Raw genomic sequence first — 19,519 nt, 5'->3', positions numbered from 1 at the left:
TTTCCAAATATCATTTTCAAACTTATCTAGTTTTGCTTTCTTACTTACTGGAGGTCTGTCCCTTTTCATAACGTTTCATTTCACTGAATAATTAACGATAAATTAATTATCCCGAAATTAATGCTCAGATTAAGATGAGTATTTTTATTTTTATTTAAAAGGGAATTTTTAAAAAATGAAATTAATTATGCACATTAATTAAAAAAAAAAAAAAAAAAAAAAAATTATATATATATATATATATATATATATATATAAAAATGGAAGTTTTGCAGTAAAATCAAGTTTTTCTCTTCTGGTTTCAAACAAGCACAGAAAAAATAATCCAAGAAATATTCTTACCAGTTTTGCACAATTCATATTTTTTTTTGTTCATATCTGCCAACAAGAACCGCAATGCGAAAGTAGAAAACCTAGAAAAACATCAGAAATCATGAATGATAGAAAATTTTATTTTAATTATTGAAAACAAAATATTCAATTTTTTTTTTTTTTTTTTTTACTATACTTCATGAGCAACAACAATAAGAAAAAAAAATTCTATACCTATGCAAGTTTTTTTTGTTTTCCATCTAAAAATGAAAAAAAGAAAGCAAATACTCCACCATAATTTGCAGACAATGAATGGATGAAAATGATCATCAATTAGGTTTTTTTTTGGTAAACAGGAACTTATCCGGAAAATTTTTTTCTTCATTTGAGATGATGTGTCTGCAAAAGTTCAAGCAGGCGAGGAATTTTTTTTATTTTTTTGAAGTCAGCATCAAAAGTTTTTTTTTTTTTGACATCCATTAAACAGGAGGCAAATAAAAATGTCTTTGAAGTCACTTTTTTTCTGGCATTTGTGATGCCAAATTGAATACAGTTTCTTTAAATCCAAGACTCACAATGAACTTGTTGACCACTGACCATCACATGGTTTTGGAGTTTTTAAGGCAAGGTGGGGGGATTTGCTTCCATATTTCTGAATTGTTTGAAAAGAGGACTGATATTTTGCATTATTTGGATTGTTTCCACGTTTAAGCTGATGTAAACTCTACAAAGACCCGTGGTAAAAATTCAGTTATAAAGTTACTCTTCTGGAGGTTGAAGGTTCAATTCTCAGTGACACTTAAAGTACAATTGCGAATTAATATTTCTACACAACCATGGCTGACAGAATATGGATTAAATAAAGGATTCCATTGATATTCTGGGCAAATTCTTGTATTCAACAGATAGATTTCCAAGTTTGACAAGATACACCTGAAGAAGGCTGGAGATTAAAATCTACCAAAACGTGAAAATACACACCAGATGAGAACCAGTAGTCCGAAAAATCCAAATAAAAAATTTGCTTTTCTCAACCAATAACCGATAGAATATTGAAAGGTAGAGTTCATTTTTTTTTTTTTTGGTAATTTATTAGAATTACAAATGATTTTCATTGAAATGGGTTTCATTATCTTTCTGGAATTTAGTAAATATTTGATAGTTTAAAAAAAAAAAAAAAAAAATTATGATTTATGCAAATTTTGATAGTAAAAGAAAAAAAAAAAAATGCCAAACAAATATTATCCATTTATCATAATATTAAAACTAAAATCCAACAGTTCATTTCAAACAAAATCATGTAGAGACAGATAATTTTTGTTCCTTCTGATTTGAAAGCACAATTCTGGAATTTACACCAATAATCAAAGAAATTAACTTGAAATGTATACATGAAGTGCTGATTAATCATTAAAATGACAAAACATGTCTGTAGATACCTTATATTCATTAATCTTTATCATAGAGTGGCTTTTGGGCCTTAACTCCAGAGTTAAAAAAAAAAAAAAAAAAAAAAAAATTGAAATTCATGGAATTTTGCTTATTTATTGTCTAATGGCTGGATTAAATTTAATGCAAATCTGAAATATTGGCATTTTAAAATGCAAGGTTGTTCCCATATTATACCCTCTACAAATTTAAGATTCCCCAAATTGAAATTTGGCGAGCATTTATTAATTGAGGTCTACTACCTATTGCTAAAATTTCACGATTCATCAAGATAGCTTTAGACAAAAAAAATCTGACAGATTGTACATTTCTAGTAACGATTACAATGATATTGTCTCATTGACTACTGTACACTCTTTAAGCCTTATCCTCGAGTGGCCTCTGGGCCTTGATGTGACTCATACGTAAACAATTTCAGTTCTTGTTTAAAATTGGCAGGAACTGCAGATTTAACCCAAACCGGAAGTAATTAGTTATCTGCCCCTGTTGAATTTTAATATTATAAACATGGTAAACAGATAAATTTTAAAATATTTTTATTAACCAGGGGAAGACACAAAAAAAAAAAAAAAAAAAAAAGACGAAACCCATTTTATTGCAAATAATTAACCATTTTAATCTTGTAAATTACCCAGTTTTGTCTTTCAGTTTAACATATAAATGAACTCTTCTGCTATCTCAATAGAATTGTTCGGATTTGCATTTGTCCCACAAAAATTTGAATAATACAAGTAAGAAAGGATAATTATAAGTTGTGTATATATATTGTCAGATTTTAATACATAATGCAAAAAGGAAATATTAATACAGAACATATTTATAATTTTTTTTAAGTATGAATATTATGTAATAAGTTTTAACAAAGTTTTTGTTCAGTTTCAACATTATCTTTTTGTGACATGGACTGATGACCTAGGTGTATCAAGTTCAAGTCCTGTCGGTTCCACAACACCACCTTTACTTATATGGCAACTGTCATATGGTCCCTTCTGTAAGTAATCCATTTCAGAATTGATTCATCAGAGAGACCAATGCTACCGACAGAATTAAGCTGACCAAAAAAGTCGCACCATGCTAATTCATATAGCACAATGTGCAAAGAAAAATGGCGTTTTAAACTTGAACGACAGACAAATACGGTTTCATATAGAAACATTTGAATAATCTAAAATGATGAAATTCAATCTGCGTGGGAGGTAGGTGTTGGTTAAAGATGCAGACTGATAACCTGGGGCTATAAAGTTCAAATTCTGTTGATTCTATAGAATCAATATTACTTATGGATGTTGGCAAACTTCACGCGGTCCCTTCTGTAAGTATCAGACTCTAGAACTAATAAGGGGAACGAACTGCCAACAACAGAATCTAGTTGATCAAAAATGCTGTACTATGCTAATTCAGCTGAATTTAATTTAAGCATTGTGGAGGAAAAAAAAAAAAAAAAAAAAAAAAAAAAAAGACTCCATTTGAGTCTTCTCCACATGGTCATAACTTTATGCAATTAAGAAAAAAAAGAAAAAAAAAAGGAATGGACAGTTAGGAAATTGATTAAATTATTTTTGGTGCTTGTGCTTAGTGGAATTTGAAACTAACGCATTTCAGATGAAAACATTATGCACTTATGTGTCATGCTGAAATTAGTATAACTTCCAACAATTATGAAAATTGATCTAGTAGAAAAATAATTACAAGAAAAAAAATAGAATTTATCCGATTATAAAATTGTCATATTTTATTTGGAAAAGTTGTGACCAATTCAGTATAACACACTGACTTATCTCCCTTGCCTTTAATCAAAATAAAAATGTCTAACGGTTCTTTATGTATAATTTTTTTGTAATTCTTGGAATTTATACAAATTTCGACACGACACATAAATAGGTAATGTTTTCACCCAAAATGAGTTTTGAAATCCACTATACTGAACAAGCATTTCTTTGTACAAAAATTTTTTTTAATTTAGTTTTGTTTGTTGTCGATTGGTATAATTTTTTTTTTTTTTTTTTAAGTTTGTAAAAATAAAAATTTGAAATAAAATTTAAACATAAACTTGGAATTGAAGTCAACACATTTAGTAAGAATCTGTAAAAACATAAGATTTTTTTCTAAATTTTGTCGAACTCGAGTAAAAGATAAAAAATAAAAAAAAATCAGAAATATTGATTTTTGTTTTAAAAATAAAAAAATGTGAAAAGTTAGAAATGGACTCTTTAAGAGTAAACTTAACTTTGCGATGTCATAAACAAGTAAAACTAAGGTTCCCGCTTCTATATTATAGAAATGAAAAAATAATTAATTTCAATAAAACAAATAGAATATACATTAATTGTCATGTCGCAAACAGTAACATACCCAAAAATTACGGAAAACAATAAGGTAAAAAAATAATGAAATTTGTGAAAGGAATTAAAATCACTATATTACGCTTACTAAAAAAAATGAGATAAGTTGACAGGGGAGATAATTAAGTTCTGTTGTATAAGTCATGTGATGAACGTAATTCAAAATGTTGGACAAAATCTATTCTCCACAAACTACTGAAAACAAGTTTTTCATTAATAATTAATTTTTTTACCTTATCGTTTTCCATAATTTTGGGATACATTACTATTTGTGGTTTGACAATTAAGTAGATGCCATTTGTTTCACTTGAAATTCAATAATTTTTCGTTTGTATAATATAGAAGCACCCTATGGTTACATTGTTTTAAAAAATTTTATAGTTCAGCGACAAAAAAAAAAAAAAAAAAAAAAAAAGGTAAAATATTGTCATAATACTTCATTTTTGCACAAAAGAAAAAAAAAATAGATGTACCACTTATAATTACTAATTCAGTAAAGCAATAAATCCATAAAAAATGGGTAATTTTGCAGTATGGACAACAAAACGAAAGTGTGGTCAAAAAAACAAATGTTACCAAAGGCAAGATAAGTTACTCTTCTACCTAGGTAAATTTATTTCAACTTATTTTGACGCGTCTACATACTTTGAAGCACAAGTAGTTCTTATGCTAGAACAAAAAGAGTAGCTGATATGAGACGGTCATCTGGGAAGTTTTGACAATTGCTAAAAAATTAAACAAAATACTGGTAGCAATCTACTCAAATGTCACTGTGACATCTTTTGGGGTGGGTTTTCTACCAGTAGGCACGGCCAAAACAAAAGGAGGAAGTAAGTATTTTTTTGACAGAGTCTCTTTAAAAAATCTACCAAAAATCAAGTAATTATCCAATCAATATAAAATTTTCATCGATTAAGTGAAGAATGAACTTTATAATGGTGACTTTTTTTCATAATCAATATTTATATTTTTTTTGCCTACAACCTCCCCTTTATTTGTGGGTACAAATATGCTTAAAATAATTAGCCGAAACCAAGCAAAATATATTGTATTGCGGGAAGAGTGAGTGTATATTAAAAAAAAAAAAAATGCACATATCAGATTTTAAAGTTGAAAATCCAAATTTTGAATGTGTTTTATTTTTCATCTTGTGTTTTGAAGTGTGAAATTCATTGAATTATCTTTCAGATTAGCAAAGAAAAAAAAAAAAATTGCCTAACTTCGGGATATATATATATATATATATATATATAGCTAATGAAAGAATTAAACCTTTCACTTAATCGTCAAATCAAACGTTAAAAATACATGGCTAAACAGTTTTAGTCCCTCCATACTTAATTTTAAACTATTTTTTTTTTTAATTTTGCTTCACAAATCTATAATGGGAGATTAGTTGGAATCATTTGAAATTCAGCTACTTTTTTTTTTTTTTTTTTTTTTTTTTTACAAAGGCATCACCACATTATCAAGGCCCAGAGGCCACTCAAGGATAAGGGTTAAAGAGTGTACAGTAGAAATGCTTATAATATTTTTGTATATTCTTATAGCAAATCATCCTAAATCTTATTAAGACGAAAAAAAAAAAAATTTTTGGTTCAAAAACCTTTCAAAAAATATTTTACTGTTTTAGTGATCAAGACAGAAATGACGGTGAACAGTGTGGTTTTCAAAAATTTTAAATTCTATTAAAAATAGCAGAAAAAGTGTTGTATTATTCGGCTTTCCATATGATAAAATTTATTTTTCGGGGGGGGGGGGGCCAAAAGTTGCTACAGAATAGATTTTAATTTGTTTAAAAAAATAAAAATAACTTGGTTTTTCTTTCACTTTTTGGTCATGCTTATCTACCAGTATTTTAATTTTTAATACTACCAAAACTGTCCCAATGACCGTCTCATGTCCGGCATTTCCTGTTCTAATAAAAATAAACGCTTTAAAATAAGTTAAAAAGAAAAACTTATCCAGGTAGGTAGAAGAGTAATTTATCTTGCCTTTGGTAACATTTATTTTTGATAATTGGATTCTTGGCCACGTTTTTTTTTTGTTGTCTATACTGCAAAATGCCCAAAAAATTATGAAAAAAATAAAAATAAAGAAATAAATAAAAATAAAACGAAGTATGACAATTTATGAGATCAGTTGACAACTTAGTGAAAAAAAACAAAAAAACAAAAAAAAAAAACTTTTCAACAATGTCGCTTAAAACAAAAAAAAAAAAAAAAAAAAAAAAAAAAATCACTTGTTTAAAACTCGCAAATCAACCAATAATTTTTTTAAAATCATAAACTGAGAAAACAAAGGTTCTTTTCTAGAAAAGTGGCGCATGTTTTTTTTTGGGGTTTTAGGAAAAATTAATCAGTAATAAATAAACGGCACTTTTGCACTTTTAACTTAAAGAGTTTTCATTTTCGAAGATTTCCACTCGAAACAGGGAAGACAATTCAAGACTTTCTTAAAGTTTAAAAAAAAAAAAATTGAAGCCATACATTTTCATATGACAACTATTGTCTCCAGTTTTGAATGAGAATCTTTCAAATTAAATTTTACAAAAAAAAGTCTCCTTAAACTAGTACTCTTATTTTGGTTAAAATGTAACATTTTGTCAAAATTAATGTTCAAATTTCTTACGGCCACAAAGAAAAATAAATACTGTGAAAGTAAGTTTTTACTTGTTTTCCACTTCAACACACGTTTAAATTGAGATGTTTTAAAGTTTTTCAGGTATGCTGAAAACGAATATAAGTCAAATTTGGAGCAGATAAGTAGTTTTCTGGATATTAACATTTTTTCTAGTGCATTAATGAATTTCAGTGGCAGTCGCCATTCTTAACATGAGTGGAAGATGTTTTGTAACACGCATGCACTAGGTGTCTCAGAGGAATTTTTGACACCCCTAACAGAAAACTGCAAATAAAATATAAAAAACTCGTAATTTCTCTTTAAAGTGGGTTGTTTATTTTCTGTATGGAATAATATACTTCCAAAATAAACTATTAAACTTGTTTAAAAAATAATACAAATATTTATTGAATTTTACGAGTTAAATATTTTTCAATTTTTTAAATTTAAAAATCTATCAAAATTTTTTTATTGGTTCAATTTTTATGATATTTTCAGGGTCAATGTGAAATTTTATGCTTTTTCCAATAAACCAAATATAATTTAGACAAACGTTTTTTTTTTTTAAAATTCACCCCCCCCAATTTGAAATGTCTATTAAAATTTTAATAATTTATGTACCAAAGTTCTATATATCACAAATTAAAATATTCTAATTCAAAAAAAAAAAAAAATAGTTTTTTTTTAAATTTACCTGTAAAGTACAAAGTGTAAGACTTTTTTTTTAAAACGACGTTGATTTTTTTTTAAATGAGAGCTCATGTTATACTTATCGTCAAGTAAATACCAGACGCTGACGGCAAATTTTTCTATTTCATTCAAGGTTTTTTTTTGCTTTTTTTAGATATTAAAAAAAAAAAAAAAAAAAAATTCAGTCGATAAAAAGTATTAAAATATATCAATCAAAAACTTGTATTTCATTAAGAGAATTTAAAAAAAAAAATAAAATCGGTGAACTGGATTTTTTGTCTTAGGGGAAAAACGTATAAGTGAATGTGCATTTCTTTTTAACTATGGAAGGACGAAAAATACTAATTTTGGTTGACACACGCAATAAAAAAAGATATTATTTATGTCCCTTTGACGAATCCATATTTGATAAATTTCATATTAGTAGGAGGAACTCTTAAGCTTTGCACAAAGCACGTTACGAACACGCGATTTTCTACGACCCTCGCTTTAAAAAATACATGGAATTTAAAATATAAATATGGATGAATTCTTAACATTTAATAGTATTTTTTTAGGTAAGTGATTTTTTGGCATTTATATCTATACATATATTTATAAGCAAGTCAAAATATGTTGATTTTCTTTATATATATATTTTTTTTTTTTTTAAAGAAAACCGCTTAAAAAACAAAAACAAAATTGCATAATTTGCTATTAAACCTGTTTTTTTTAAATTTGGTCTTTGCTCCTTTAATTGAAAAAAGGAAACTATGGTTTGAATTATATTTTTCAAGTAGTTATAAGCTTTGAAAAATAGTAAGTTGAATTATTAAAGTTCTGATCATTCTTAATGGCCATTTTCTGATACACCTATGCATGCATATCAGGACTTTTTCAGTTGGGTAATAACATGACCAGTGAAAATAATTGATTATACTGGCTAATGAACGTCTTAATAGACAGAAAACTACTTGTCTGTCCAAAATTTAAACGTGATATTCATTTTCAGCATACTCGAAAACCTATCAAAGTCAATTTAAAGATGAGTATCAAGTTACAGTTAAAGTAAAAAAAAAATATACCAATTTTTTTTTTAACAGCTAATAGACCGCTATTATTAATTTACTTGTGTTCGGCTAAGTGAAAGTAACAAAACGAATTTGAACAAACAAAAGAATTTCAGAAATTTAAAAGAATACAGGTTGGTAGTAAATTAAAAGTAAATGTTCAAGAAGACGATTAAATATTGTTATACTTGAAGATCATGACATGCTGAACGTTTGAGTAAACAAATCACGTACATTTAGGTACGGGCAAAAATAGGGGGACCTAGTTTTGAAAGCCGATTTATCCTAATTTTGTTTTTGTAGGTTTCCGACTACTTTTTGATTGTACCTATTTACTATGCCCACCCACAGGACAGAGTTAGACACCAGGGTCGTTTTTTAACGTGGAGAAAAGGTACAAAAATAAAAATTGTCTCAGTCGTGAAGGATTTCTCCTCCACCGAAAGAACAAGAAATAGAAGTGCAGCATCTGAAGAACAGATACTACACTTTGATCTTGACCAAAAGGCCAAGAAAGAGACTAAAGTTAATTCCCTAAAGGAAAAAAATATTTGTACCCGTGAAAAAAAAAAAAAAAAAAAAAGTTATGAAAAATGTTTTCGAAGTCAGCTAAATTTTGAAGTGAAATAATTGTAAAAAGATAAATTAGTTTTCTGAGTCTATTTCAAAGATAATTAGTAAAGTTCTAAAATACTGAATTAAAAAAAAACAAAAAAAAAAAACGCCTTATTTATACAAAAATACAGCTTAATTAGCCCTCAAAAAGCAAGTAATTATGCCGTTCGGCAAAACGTAACCGATAAAAGTTTGTAAGCACGAATATACGGAAACCTAAAATTTCAACCAACCAAAACGTTGTTTTAAAATAAAGTCATGATAGTAAAAGGAGGTAGGGGGTGTCAGATTTCTCCCCCCCCCCCCCGACGTGCATCCATACCTTCCTATTCTAAAGGTTTGTATCAATTTTTTATCATTTTTTAATTTAATTATTTTTTATGTTCAGAGGTCTGCAGTATTAATGCTGGAGTCCCTCAAGGGTCAATCCTGGGCCCAACTCTCTTCCTGATCTACATCAATGACCTCCCTAAACACATACTTAAATCATTCGTTGACATCTATGCTGATGACACGACCATCTACGGCAACACATCAAAGGCTGTAAATGACAAAGTTCTCTGATTCTCTCTCCTCTGATCCCGAGCGCGTGGTTCAGTGGGGGAAGACGTGGCTGGTTACCTTTAATACATCTAAAACCAAACTCCTATCATCAACGCTCTGATCCCCATCTGGCATCAATTGGGATGGATGGCTCTCGTCTGGGAGAGGCCCCGTATTTTGACAAGCTTCTGGGTTTGACCTTTACTCCTGATATGAAATGGAACACGTACATCAAGTCTGTTGCCAAGGTCGCTGGAAAGATGGTGGGATCCTTCTACCGCTCCAGAAGATATCTCACTACTGATGCAATTCTCTATCTATATAAAAGCCAAGTACATCCAAGGATGGAATACTGCTGCCATATCTGGGCAGGAGCTGCTAAAAACAGCCTAGCCTGCCTTGACAGAGTACAAAATAGACTTTGTGGCTTAGTGGGGGATGCCCTTTTCTCTACCCTGCAACCTCTCTCCCACAGAAGAGACGTTGCGAGCCTATCCTTGTTTTTATCGTTATTTCCATGGCAGGTGCTCATCTGAACTCCAATCTCTGCCCCCCCCCCCTCGCCAATCTTTCACGAAAAACACCCGTCTAGCTGAATCCACTGAAAAATTTCCCCCACTCTATCTGTGTCTTAATCAAAACGTGGATTCCATGAACAAAGCTTCTTTCTTAGAACTGCACGCCTGTAGAACTGTTCCGTCTGCCTGCTTCCCACCTGACTACAACTTGGATGTCTTCAAGTCTAACGTTAACAAATGCCTAATGAACCGCCCCCTTACGTAAACACTTCATCAAATCTCCACACTAACGTACTGTACTTGCAATAACCCTTATCCCCGAGTGGCTTCCGGGCCTTGATAAGTGGTGACCACCATGTAAACAAATGTTCCTGTTTTTAAATTTTTTTTTTTTTTTTAATTATTGTTAGAGATTATATAAAAATTATATTACGCCGAAAGTTTCACCTTGCGAGCAAGGAAATTATTAAAATCTTGCATATTAAAAATTATGCGAAATATGTAATTTAAAATAATAAGTAGAAATATTTTTGCTATTATAATTTTTTTGTGTGTGAAAATATTAAATAAACAGTGCTTAATTCAATGGTAATATAGGTAGTTCGAGAAATTCATTTTTCTTTGAGTTATATCGAATTCATTAATACGGACCCCAGGGCTTTTTTCGTAATGTTCCTGTAAATTTTTTTTTTTTTTTTATCGTTACAAATTTAAAAAAAAAACAAGAATAAATTCTTGCGTTTTTTTTTTTTTTTTTTTTTTTTTTTTACTACTACTGAAAACCATAACTTTAGTAAAGATATTTTTTATTTAACCAAAATAATATATTTCCACTTAGATTTAAATAAAAATAATTAGTTCATTATATTCCGCGATCATTATTTGATAAATACTGAAAATTTCATTAAAATTGGTTAATTTCCTGATTTTTGGTGAATTTTTAAGTAAAGGGAGGGATCAAAATGTTTATACATTTTGAGCATCGGCATTCATTTTTGCCCATACCTAGTACTGTACATAGCATGTTTAGTCATTCAAAAAGGTGTTTTTCTTTAAATTCCATGTGTACTAAAGTAATAGGTAAATGTGACTGTCAGAATACGTTGGCCAAGACCTCTTAAAAAAATCGTCCTAGTTCAAACTTAAACACCGAACCGGAACTCGAAAACGAAACTTCTTTTATCAGAAAAGAAGTATTTCCCTTTATTATTTTAGTAAGAACGAATTACTATTTCGTTATCTTTCTCTACAAAATGTTTCGTTCTGTCTAACTAAAATGAAATAAAATTGTTAATTCTTTTTTTTTTTCATCCATACCTATTTTACCCTGTTATTTTATTCGTTATCTTTCTTACCAAAATGAAATAAAACGAAAGTAAATATATTTTTCATCGGCCATAAAAAAAAAAAAAAAAAAAATCCACTTCGGTTCAAATTCTGTAGAAGTTAACATTTTAAAGTGCTTTGACAAGTATTGCTAGAGGTGGAATTTGACAATACTAGTAGAACATTACATTTGTAGACCGATATTCTTTTCGTTCTAACTCAGACTTGGCGGCAGATTTGCCGCTTAGTTGTACAAATAATCTCGAATCCCGTTATAAAAAAAAGGGGGGGGGGACACGTGATTATTGAAAATGTAATCCTGTGATGAAAATTTAATTAAAATTACCACAAATAAAGAGAAATGATGCAAGATGAAATTTTAAAATGACTAAATATTTTATTTTATAATTTAAAAATAAGCATTAAACATTATAAAATGTTGGTTTTGTTCTCGAAAAGAAATAATGAAAGATGAAGTTAAATATTGAATTATTGTGGAGATACATCCGAGAACAAATCAAAATCTTATTTGTATTGTTCAATGTTTTAAATTGTACGATAAAAATTTTAAATTAAAAAATAAAACATTTAATCATTTTAAAACTTCGTTTTTCATTTGTTAAACAACGTATTTGTATTGTTTTAAATGTTGAATTATATAATAAAAGTTTTAATTTATAAAATAAAACCCATTTCATCCTTTTATTTGTCAAACTGTGGTTAATCTAAAATAATTATACGTAAACAAACTTCTGGATATATACCGGTGACGGTGACGTGACGACCCAACGTGTCCCTTATATATATATATATATATATATATATATATATATATATATATATACTGTTTTTTTTTTTATTCAAAAGTAATGGACTAATGAATTCAACGAGGTTGTTAGATAGTGCTCAATAAAAAGAGCTGATAATACTTGTTTATTGTTATATAAACATACTCACATCCCGCTGCTACAAATAGCCACTTGTTTCAATCAAACAGATATCATCAGGCAGCGACTTGGACTTGACTATTCAAAAGTTCAATGAAATATATATATATATATATATATATATATATATATATATATATATAAGGGTTGGAGGCTACTTGTACAACTAAACCGCAAATCTGCCGACTTCACACTACTTTTGTTAATTTGAAATTTTATTTACAGTTTTAGTGTACTTTTCTTTTTTTATATTTTGTTGTTTATTTTCATTTTCAGGGAATTTTATTCAAGTACACAAAAAAAAAAAAAAAAAAAAAAATAATAATTTCTAGGGACTGCTAAAATTCACCACAGAATTACCCCACCCTATATGTAACACGATGTAACTTTATTATAAATTAATATTATCAATATAACTTTTGTACCATTTAAAAGAAGAAGGGCAAAATAAAGCAGAAATGATTAAAAATTTTTCATCGTACGAAAATAATGAAACTGCGAGACGAAATTCGTGTTTACATAATTGGCGCTTTAAAATAACGTTCCTGTGTAGCAGACATTCCGAACGTGAAAACATACCCGTGTTTAATAAATCTAGCAAAAATCAACTAATTGTCAGATTTTCGTGAAAATTACTGTACACAAAACAAATAAAGAACAAATAAGGTTATCAAAGGCAAGATAAGTTACTTTTCTATCCGACTGGATTTGTTTTTAGTGTTTATATTTATTTAATGTTTATTCAGCTCGAAAAACATACAGTGTTTACTAATGTATTGGAAAATTCAAAATGGCGGCCAACTCTCTCTCTCTGAGACGGTAAGTTTGGGAAAAAGAGTTATAAATAAAAACAAAAGTCAAAATACTGTTAAAAACTCGAATATATATGTCAGGATAACATATTGAGCGAGTTTCTAACAGTATTTTGTCTTTTTAAATTTATAACTCATTTTCCCAAACTTACCACCTCAAAGCGAGAGTCGGCTGCCATTTAAAGTTTTTCAATACATTGGTAAACTATCTTTTTAGAGCTGAATAAATATGTTATATTACATATAAACACTAAAAACATATCTAGTTAGGTAGAAAAGTAACTTATCTTGCCTTTGATAACATTTATTTGTTATATATTTGTTTTGTGAGCTTTTTCTAATCTATGTGTACAGTAAAACAAACCCGAAATTACATAAAATTCAGTTTCCGTAAAATATGAGAGGGGAATTTTTTTTTAAATAGCGGTTTTTCGAATTAATATATACTATAATCAGTAGAATTGCCAAGAAAAAGAAACTTCCGTAAACATTAATTTTTAAAAGATTAAAACACTATTATTTCAAAATGTTCCGCCGTTCCGGCGTTCCGGTACATAGATTTTTAAAATTAATTGTGTTGAATTTTTTTTTTTTTTAAATGTTAAGTTTTTACATAAACATGGCTCTTGTCAGCTATTTTATCGTCAGATTAAAACCGATTTGAAGATATTATTGCACAAATATTCAGCATTTTGGAGCTAGCCCCCCCCTCATATTTTGTTCGTCTCAGTTTAGCGAACAAAATATGGAAGTCCGTAGGTAACCAAAAACATTCAGTAAAATCGTATTTCATATACAAATGTTTATAATATTAATCATTAAACTGTAAATCTTAAAAAATTATAACAAAGATTAATTAATTGCAGTTTGAAGAATATACCCCAAGGTTTAAAAAAAAAAAAAAAATCATTGTCGCTTCTGCTTTTCCATAGTTCGTATAGTTAAGTCTTACGTCACGGGAACATGCGCTCCGTTTTTCACATTGTTTTGGGGAATACCTAAATAGTAATTCGTTCTTACTCAAATAATAACAGGGAAATACATCCTTTTCCAGTAAAAACTTATCTGAACTAAAAAAATAAAAAAAAATAAAAAAAAACGCAGCAAAAAATAAATTTCGTTTTTTTTGTTTTTTAAACGGTGATTTTTGGTCAAAGTATTCTGAAAGAAAGCCATATAACCACTTTTTCGTAGCTAGGTCTATTGTAAAACAAACCCTATATTTTTCAACAGCAATTATTCGGCCACGAGTCTAGAAAAGAAACCTGTTTTTTTGTTAGTTAAACTAAAGAAAAAAAAATTTACAAATTTTAATCGGGGCCTCTCGAGTCAGTATGGATGTAGAGGGTTATTAGAACTTTTACAAACAAATATTTAAAGTCTATTTGAAGATTTTATAAAAATATTTAACATACCTAAATGTTTTTACTTTTACAAACATAAAATCTTTATCATTTATATCTTTTTCCAACAAACAAAAACAATTTTTTTTCTATAGTAAAAAACTTTAAAAATTTTGATAAATTACTTACAAATGAATTTTTTTTTTTAATGTTTGCAAAAGTTTAAATAACTACAACCAACCAAGACTTTATAACACTTCTGGTCATCCATACTGACTGGAGAGAGCCCAATCAAAATTGAAAAGGCCTTTCTCTAGTTTAACCTTTTTGTTCTTGTCAGAAAATGAAAAAAAATAGTTTAACAGTCAAAAAATTGACAACTTCGTCGTGGTGACGATTTAGCGGATCTCAAAATAAAAAATAAAAAAACGGTAATAATTATTACCGACATGAGTTATTTTCCAGAAAATAAAATACAGTTGAGAAATTAGTCAAAAACTATTTTGCTTTGCCTACGGGTTTTATCATTTATGTACGACAAATGGTCCCATTTAGAGTGATATTTAGGCGCGTCATTCGAGCAACCTAGGATTCTAAGAACAGCAAGAAGCAATCGATTTGAATTTAGATGAATAGTCGCGCTTAATTTTTAATTTTTTTTTTTTACTGACAGGGTAAGATCTGGGGGAATTAAATAATTTAGGCGATTCAGAATTTTAATTCACTGTTCTAAGGGACGTGTCTTTCACCAAGAGTAAAAAATTTAAATTTTTCACCTTGATTTAATAAAGTTTTATCACAAAAAAAAAAAAAAAAAAAAATGTAAAATGCGACGATATTGTCATTTTTCTTGTGACATTTTAATATTTTAGTTACTGGTCGACCTAGACGAGAGGATCCAAAATGGCCGACCAGGACTGAGATATGACACGTGACCGGAAGAAATATCTCATGTATTTAATTTAAGCCGTCGTTTCGTATCTTACAACATATACAACAAATAAATGTTAAATAATAATGAAACCTTACCAAAACAAAACGAAGTAAAAAAAAAAAAAAAATATCTGACAATTCATCGGCTCTAGCTGAAATAATTGGTCGACCCTTTTTATTTTTATTTTTTTAAATATTTCGGTTATCTTCAAGTTACGTCCCGATGTTGACCAAAGTTTTGCCCCCCCCCTCAATTGTATTTTTAAAATAAGCAAAAAAAAAAAAAAAAAAAAAAAAAAAAATGTGCTATCGTTTTTCTGTTCGTTTGCCTATTTTTTCTTTAAAAAAAAAAAAAAAAAGTTCCCATGTGCAAAATGACAGCTCCGGGCACAAGCTTTGTCAACATCGAGGGACGTAGCTTAAAGATAACCAATATTTTCCTTAAGGTAAAAAAAGATTTATTAGCGAAATGCAAAATAAAAATACGCTATTTGTCGTACATAAATAATAAAACTGTTTACTTACTCAGTTGTGATAAATTAGCGTTAAAAAAGAATATTGAAAAAATCTCAAAGCAATTTACTTTACCGTAAATAGTTACTGACAATTTGCATCCGGCCATTTTAATTTTTGATATTTTACTCACATTCACTAGTTGTTTCTGCTTTTTATTACTTTTTTTTTTTTTTTTTTTCCAAAAAAGCTATATTGTCACTTAGGCGTAAAGGGGGACACTATTTGAAAAGATGTCTACAGTGGACTTATGTACATTAAAACTCCAGCATCTTAGAAGCAGGAAACAGAAGGAATTCCAAAGTCCGAGGTAAGAAACTATTACAGTAGAAGGCTTTCTGGCATCTAGACATATCTATGAAGAGGTGGGATTTTGCTGTTAAACGGGTTTGTCGGAAGTATGCACATCAAGGGGGCACAAGTGCTTAGAGTTTGTCAGATCACATTTTATTAAAGTACTTGTAAAATAGACACAGATGCAACTTTGTGAAGATGGGACTGTGGTTGGGGCCTGGTCGATAGTGCGAGATTTGATACGATCATTACAGTTTATCGCCTAAAATGGAGACGCCATTTTTTTTCGGACACCTTTTGATAAACTGTAGTAGTACCCGGTATTTATTACTATGCATAGATTCGAAAGATCATTGCCGAAAAAGTTGTCAAAAAAAAAATAAATGTTATCAAAGGCAAGGTAAGTTACTTTTGTACCTAACTGGATAATTTTTTTAGTGTTTTTATTTAATATAACATGTTCATTCAGCTAAAATAAAAAATAAAAAATAAGTGTTTACGGATATATTGAAAAAGTTAAAATGGCGCCGGACCGTGAAGTTTGGGAAAACGAATCAGAATTAAAAAAAATAAAAATACTGTCAAAAACTCAAATATGTCAGCCTATGTCACGGTAACATATTGATAGAGTTTCTAACAGTATTTTGTATAGTTTTTATTTTTAACTCATTTTCCCAAACTTACTGTGTTCAACAGAGAGTTCGGTGCCATTTTAAATTTTCCTATACATCGGTAAACACTATATTTTTCGAGCTGAATAAAGAGGTTACATTAAATAAAAACATTTAAAAAAATATCCAGTTGGGTAGAAAAGTAACTTATCTTGCTTTTGATAACATTTACTTGTTATATGTTTCTTGACAACTTTTTCGAAACTGTGTGTATAGTAATACAAACCCACAATGCCTCATGTAGGGGCAAATAATGACTTTGGAAATCCGCACCGTTTTCTAAGACTATTTACCTACTTCTGACAGTCCCCTGTTCGACATGATCCCAAGTAGTATCCTCCTTCTGTTCTAAAACGAGGAAAATGCCTTGTTTGGCGTGAAAATGAGTATTAAAAGAATTTTTTTTTTTTTTTTTTTTTTTTTTTTTATGACGATAGGATGTAAATATGTCTTATTAGATGCTAACCTTAATCTGGGGTGACAATTGAGAACGCAGCGATCGTCGATAATCTAAATTCTTAAAAATCAAATTAAAGTTAGCATTATTATTTTAATGAGTACGGGGATGCGGTGCCCGGTGCTTCCTGTAGAAAACAGTGATGTTTTAAACCAACGCATTTACGTAATAATACTTTCACCCGAAATGGTCGCTAAACATGGTAATCAGCTTTTTAAGGCTCTCAAATCGGGGGGGGGGGGACGGCTTAAGGTTTAATTTCTAGTTTTTCAGATTTCGTTGTTGAGCATTCTTCAACGACATTTGTGAACTTCGTGCACAAATGAAACAATATTCAAGGGAGACGTGGTCAGTATTTGGCTTAAAATGGAGACATACCCCCGCCCCACTGCGATTCGAAGGCGAGAGCCCCGCGGATGATGTTACGTCATCCGCATTGTTTTCGATGCAGGTCTCGGAATGAAGGCCCATCTTTTTTGTGGCTGGAATGTGTGGCATTGCATCGAGGAAACGTGAAATCGCCGGGATGTTCGCCAATATATTATTCTGGCATTCGATCTGATCTTTGTCGCGCTCTCTTTGTGCCTGGAGTTCTTGGACCTTCTGCTTTAACGCGTTAATTTCCTTGGCGGAGGCTTCCACATCGTTCTCCAGTTTTTGAACATGTTTCTTTTTTTTCAGACGGTTCTCTTTGGCAATCTCGGCATTCGTCTTACGGGACCCGGGTGCTTTCTTACAGGTCAGATTTGTATTGTTTTCCTGGTGAAGAAGAACGTGCCGATCTGAAGGAAGGATCAGGTTATTTTCTTTTCGACTGTCGGTTGCGTCATCAGAATCAACTTTTATACAATTCGAACAACCAAAGTCCTCGTTTGCAGTCGACGTCTTGTCTTTTAAAATGTCGACATGGTTGTCTTTATCTGAAAGACACAGATCCGAATTATTTGAATAAATAAATCCTGAATTGCCTTTGGAAGTAGAAGGTTGTTCTGAATTATACATATATACATCCGTTGAAACATTACTGGAACTGTTATGTGGAGAGAGGCAAAAATCAGAGAGATCATTGCCGATTCGTCTTTTTTTAATAACACGTGGTTGGTGTTCGTCTTTGGATTCCATATAATAATTGTTAGGACTTTTTAAAATGTCGATATCTGCATCTGTGAAATGTCCCGAATAGAGGCTGATGTCGTCAAAAAGTTCGATGTTTTTAGGCTCTGGTGTCCGCAATAGATATTTGATAGACTCTTGTTCCGCGTCCATTCCGATGATGGGGTTCGCAGCGTTTAAGTACACACAACAACAACAATAATAACTGAAATGAAAAACGTTTTCATGACGTTCTCGTCACAACCGGAAGTAACAATCCGAAAGTTAGTGGGTCACGTGGTAATGTTCTCTTAATGCACCCCCCCTCTCTCTCTCTCTCTTCTATTTTTGTTTGTTTGTTAACTGAAAAATACCTGCAAGATTTGTCGAACTGTTATGTCGATACTATATGACGATATTTTTTTTAAAAGAGCATTAAAACATGTAAAAAAAAAAAAGGAACCTAATTCGATTAATAATGAAACTGAATTTTATTCAATATAAAATATAAATATTATCTATGTAAAATTACTTAATTTTAAAGCAATATACAATCTAATACTGATAAAACTGAATTATGAATTTAGGGAACAAACAATTAAAGAAACATAAAACACAAGCAATTCTTGGCCTTTGAGACAAGATCATAGTGTAGTATCTGTTCTGATACTACAATTCGCCTTTTCTGTCCTCGGCCGGTGGAGGAGAAATCCTTCATGACTGAGACAATTTTTATTTTTTGTTCCTGTTCAGAGTACCCCTTATTGGGAGCTGGATTTATCTCACAAGATTATATGTTGAAATATTTAAATAACTTACTTTTAATACAGAAATTACATTTAAAGTTTTGATTTACTGTTTTTCTATGTCCATTTTTCCCCCATGTTTTTCATCAAAATGTGTAGCGTAGCATATTTTCATCAGTTACATGGTTAGGAATCCTATACTCCGTTATAGTCTTCATTTTCATATCAGTAGTGCAAGTGCAGTG

The 19,519-nt window shown here is 29.9% G+C and overlaps 1 protein-coding gene, 1 long non-coding RNA gene and 1 pseudogene across 2 annotated transcripts in view; all 3 read right to left on the bottom strand.

Annotated features, from left to right (window-relative positions):
- LOC145259839 (uncharacterized) overlaps positions 1-6,250 on the bottom strand; it is a 49,553-nt gene extending 43,303 nt beyond the window's left edge. Inside the window, exon 1 of the long non-coding RNA XR_013864214.1 lies at positions 343-6,250. This is a non-coding gene — a long non-coding RNA (uncharacterized LOC145259839). The remainder of the gene's footprint in view (positions 1-342) is intronic.
- A 2,603-nt stretch (positions 6,251-8,853) lies between these two features.
- Positions 8,854-8,985, bottom strand: LOC145260090 (U2 spliceosomal RNA; annotated as a pseudogene).
- Positions 8,986-16,165: 7,180 nt separating this feature from the next.
- On the bottom strand, positions 16,166-19,001 carry LOC145259838 (uncharacterized). Its single transcript, XM_080117667.1, has one exon. The coding sequence runs from the start codon at positions 18,700-18,702 to the stop codon at positions 17,698-17,700; it is 1,005 nt and encodes a 334-aa protein (XP_079973793.1). The 5' UTR covers positions 18,703-19,001; the 3' UTR covers positions 16,166-17,697.
- Positions 19,002-19,519: the final 518 nt, after the last annotated feature.

Source organism: Euprymna scolopes, chromosome 35, assembly GCF_053919585.1.
Source record: "Euprymna scolopes isolate OS-2025 chromosome 35, ASM5391958v1, whole genome shotgun sequence".
NCBI lineage: Eukaryota > Metazoa > Mollusca > Cephalopoda > Sepiida > Sepiolidae > Euprymna > Euprymna scolopes.
Note: the sequence above shows the minus strand (reverse complement) of the source record. Positions and strands in the feature narration are given on the sequence as shown.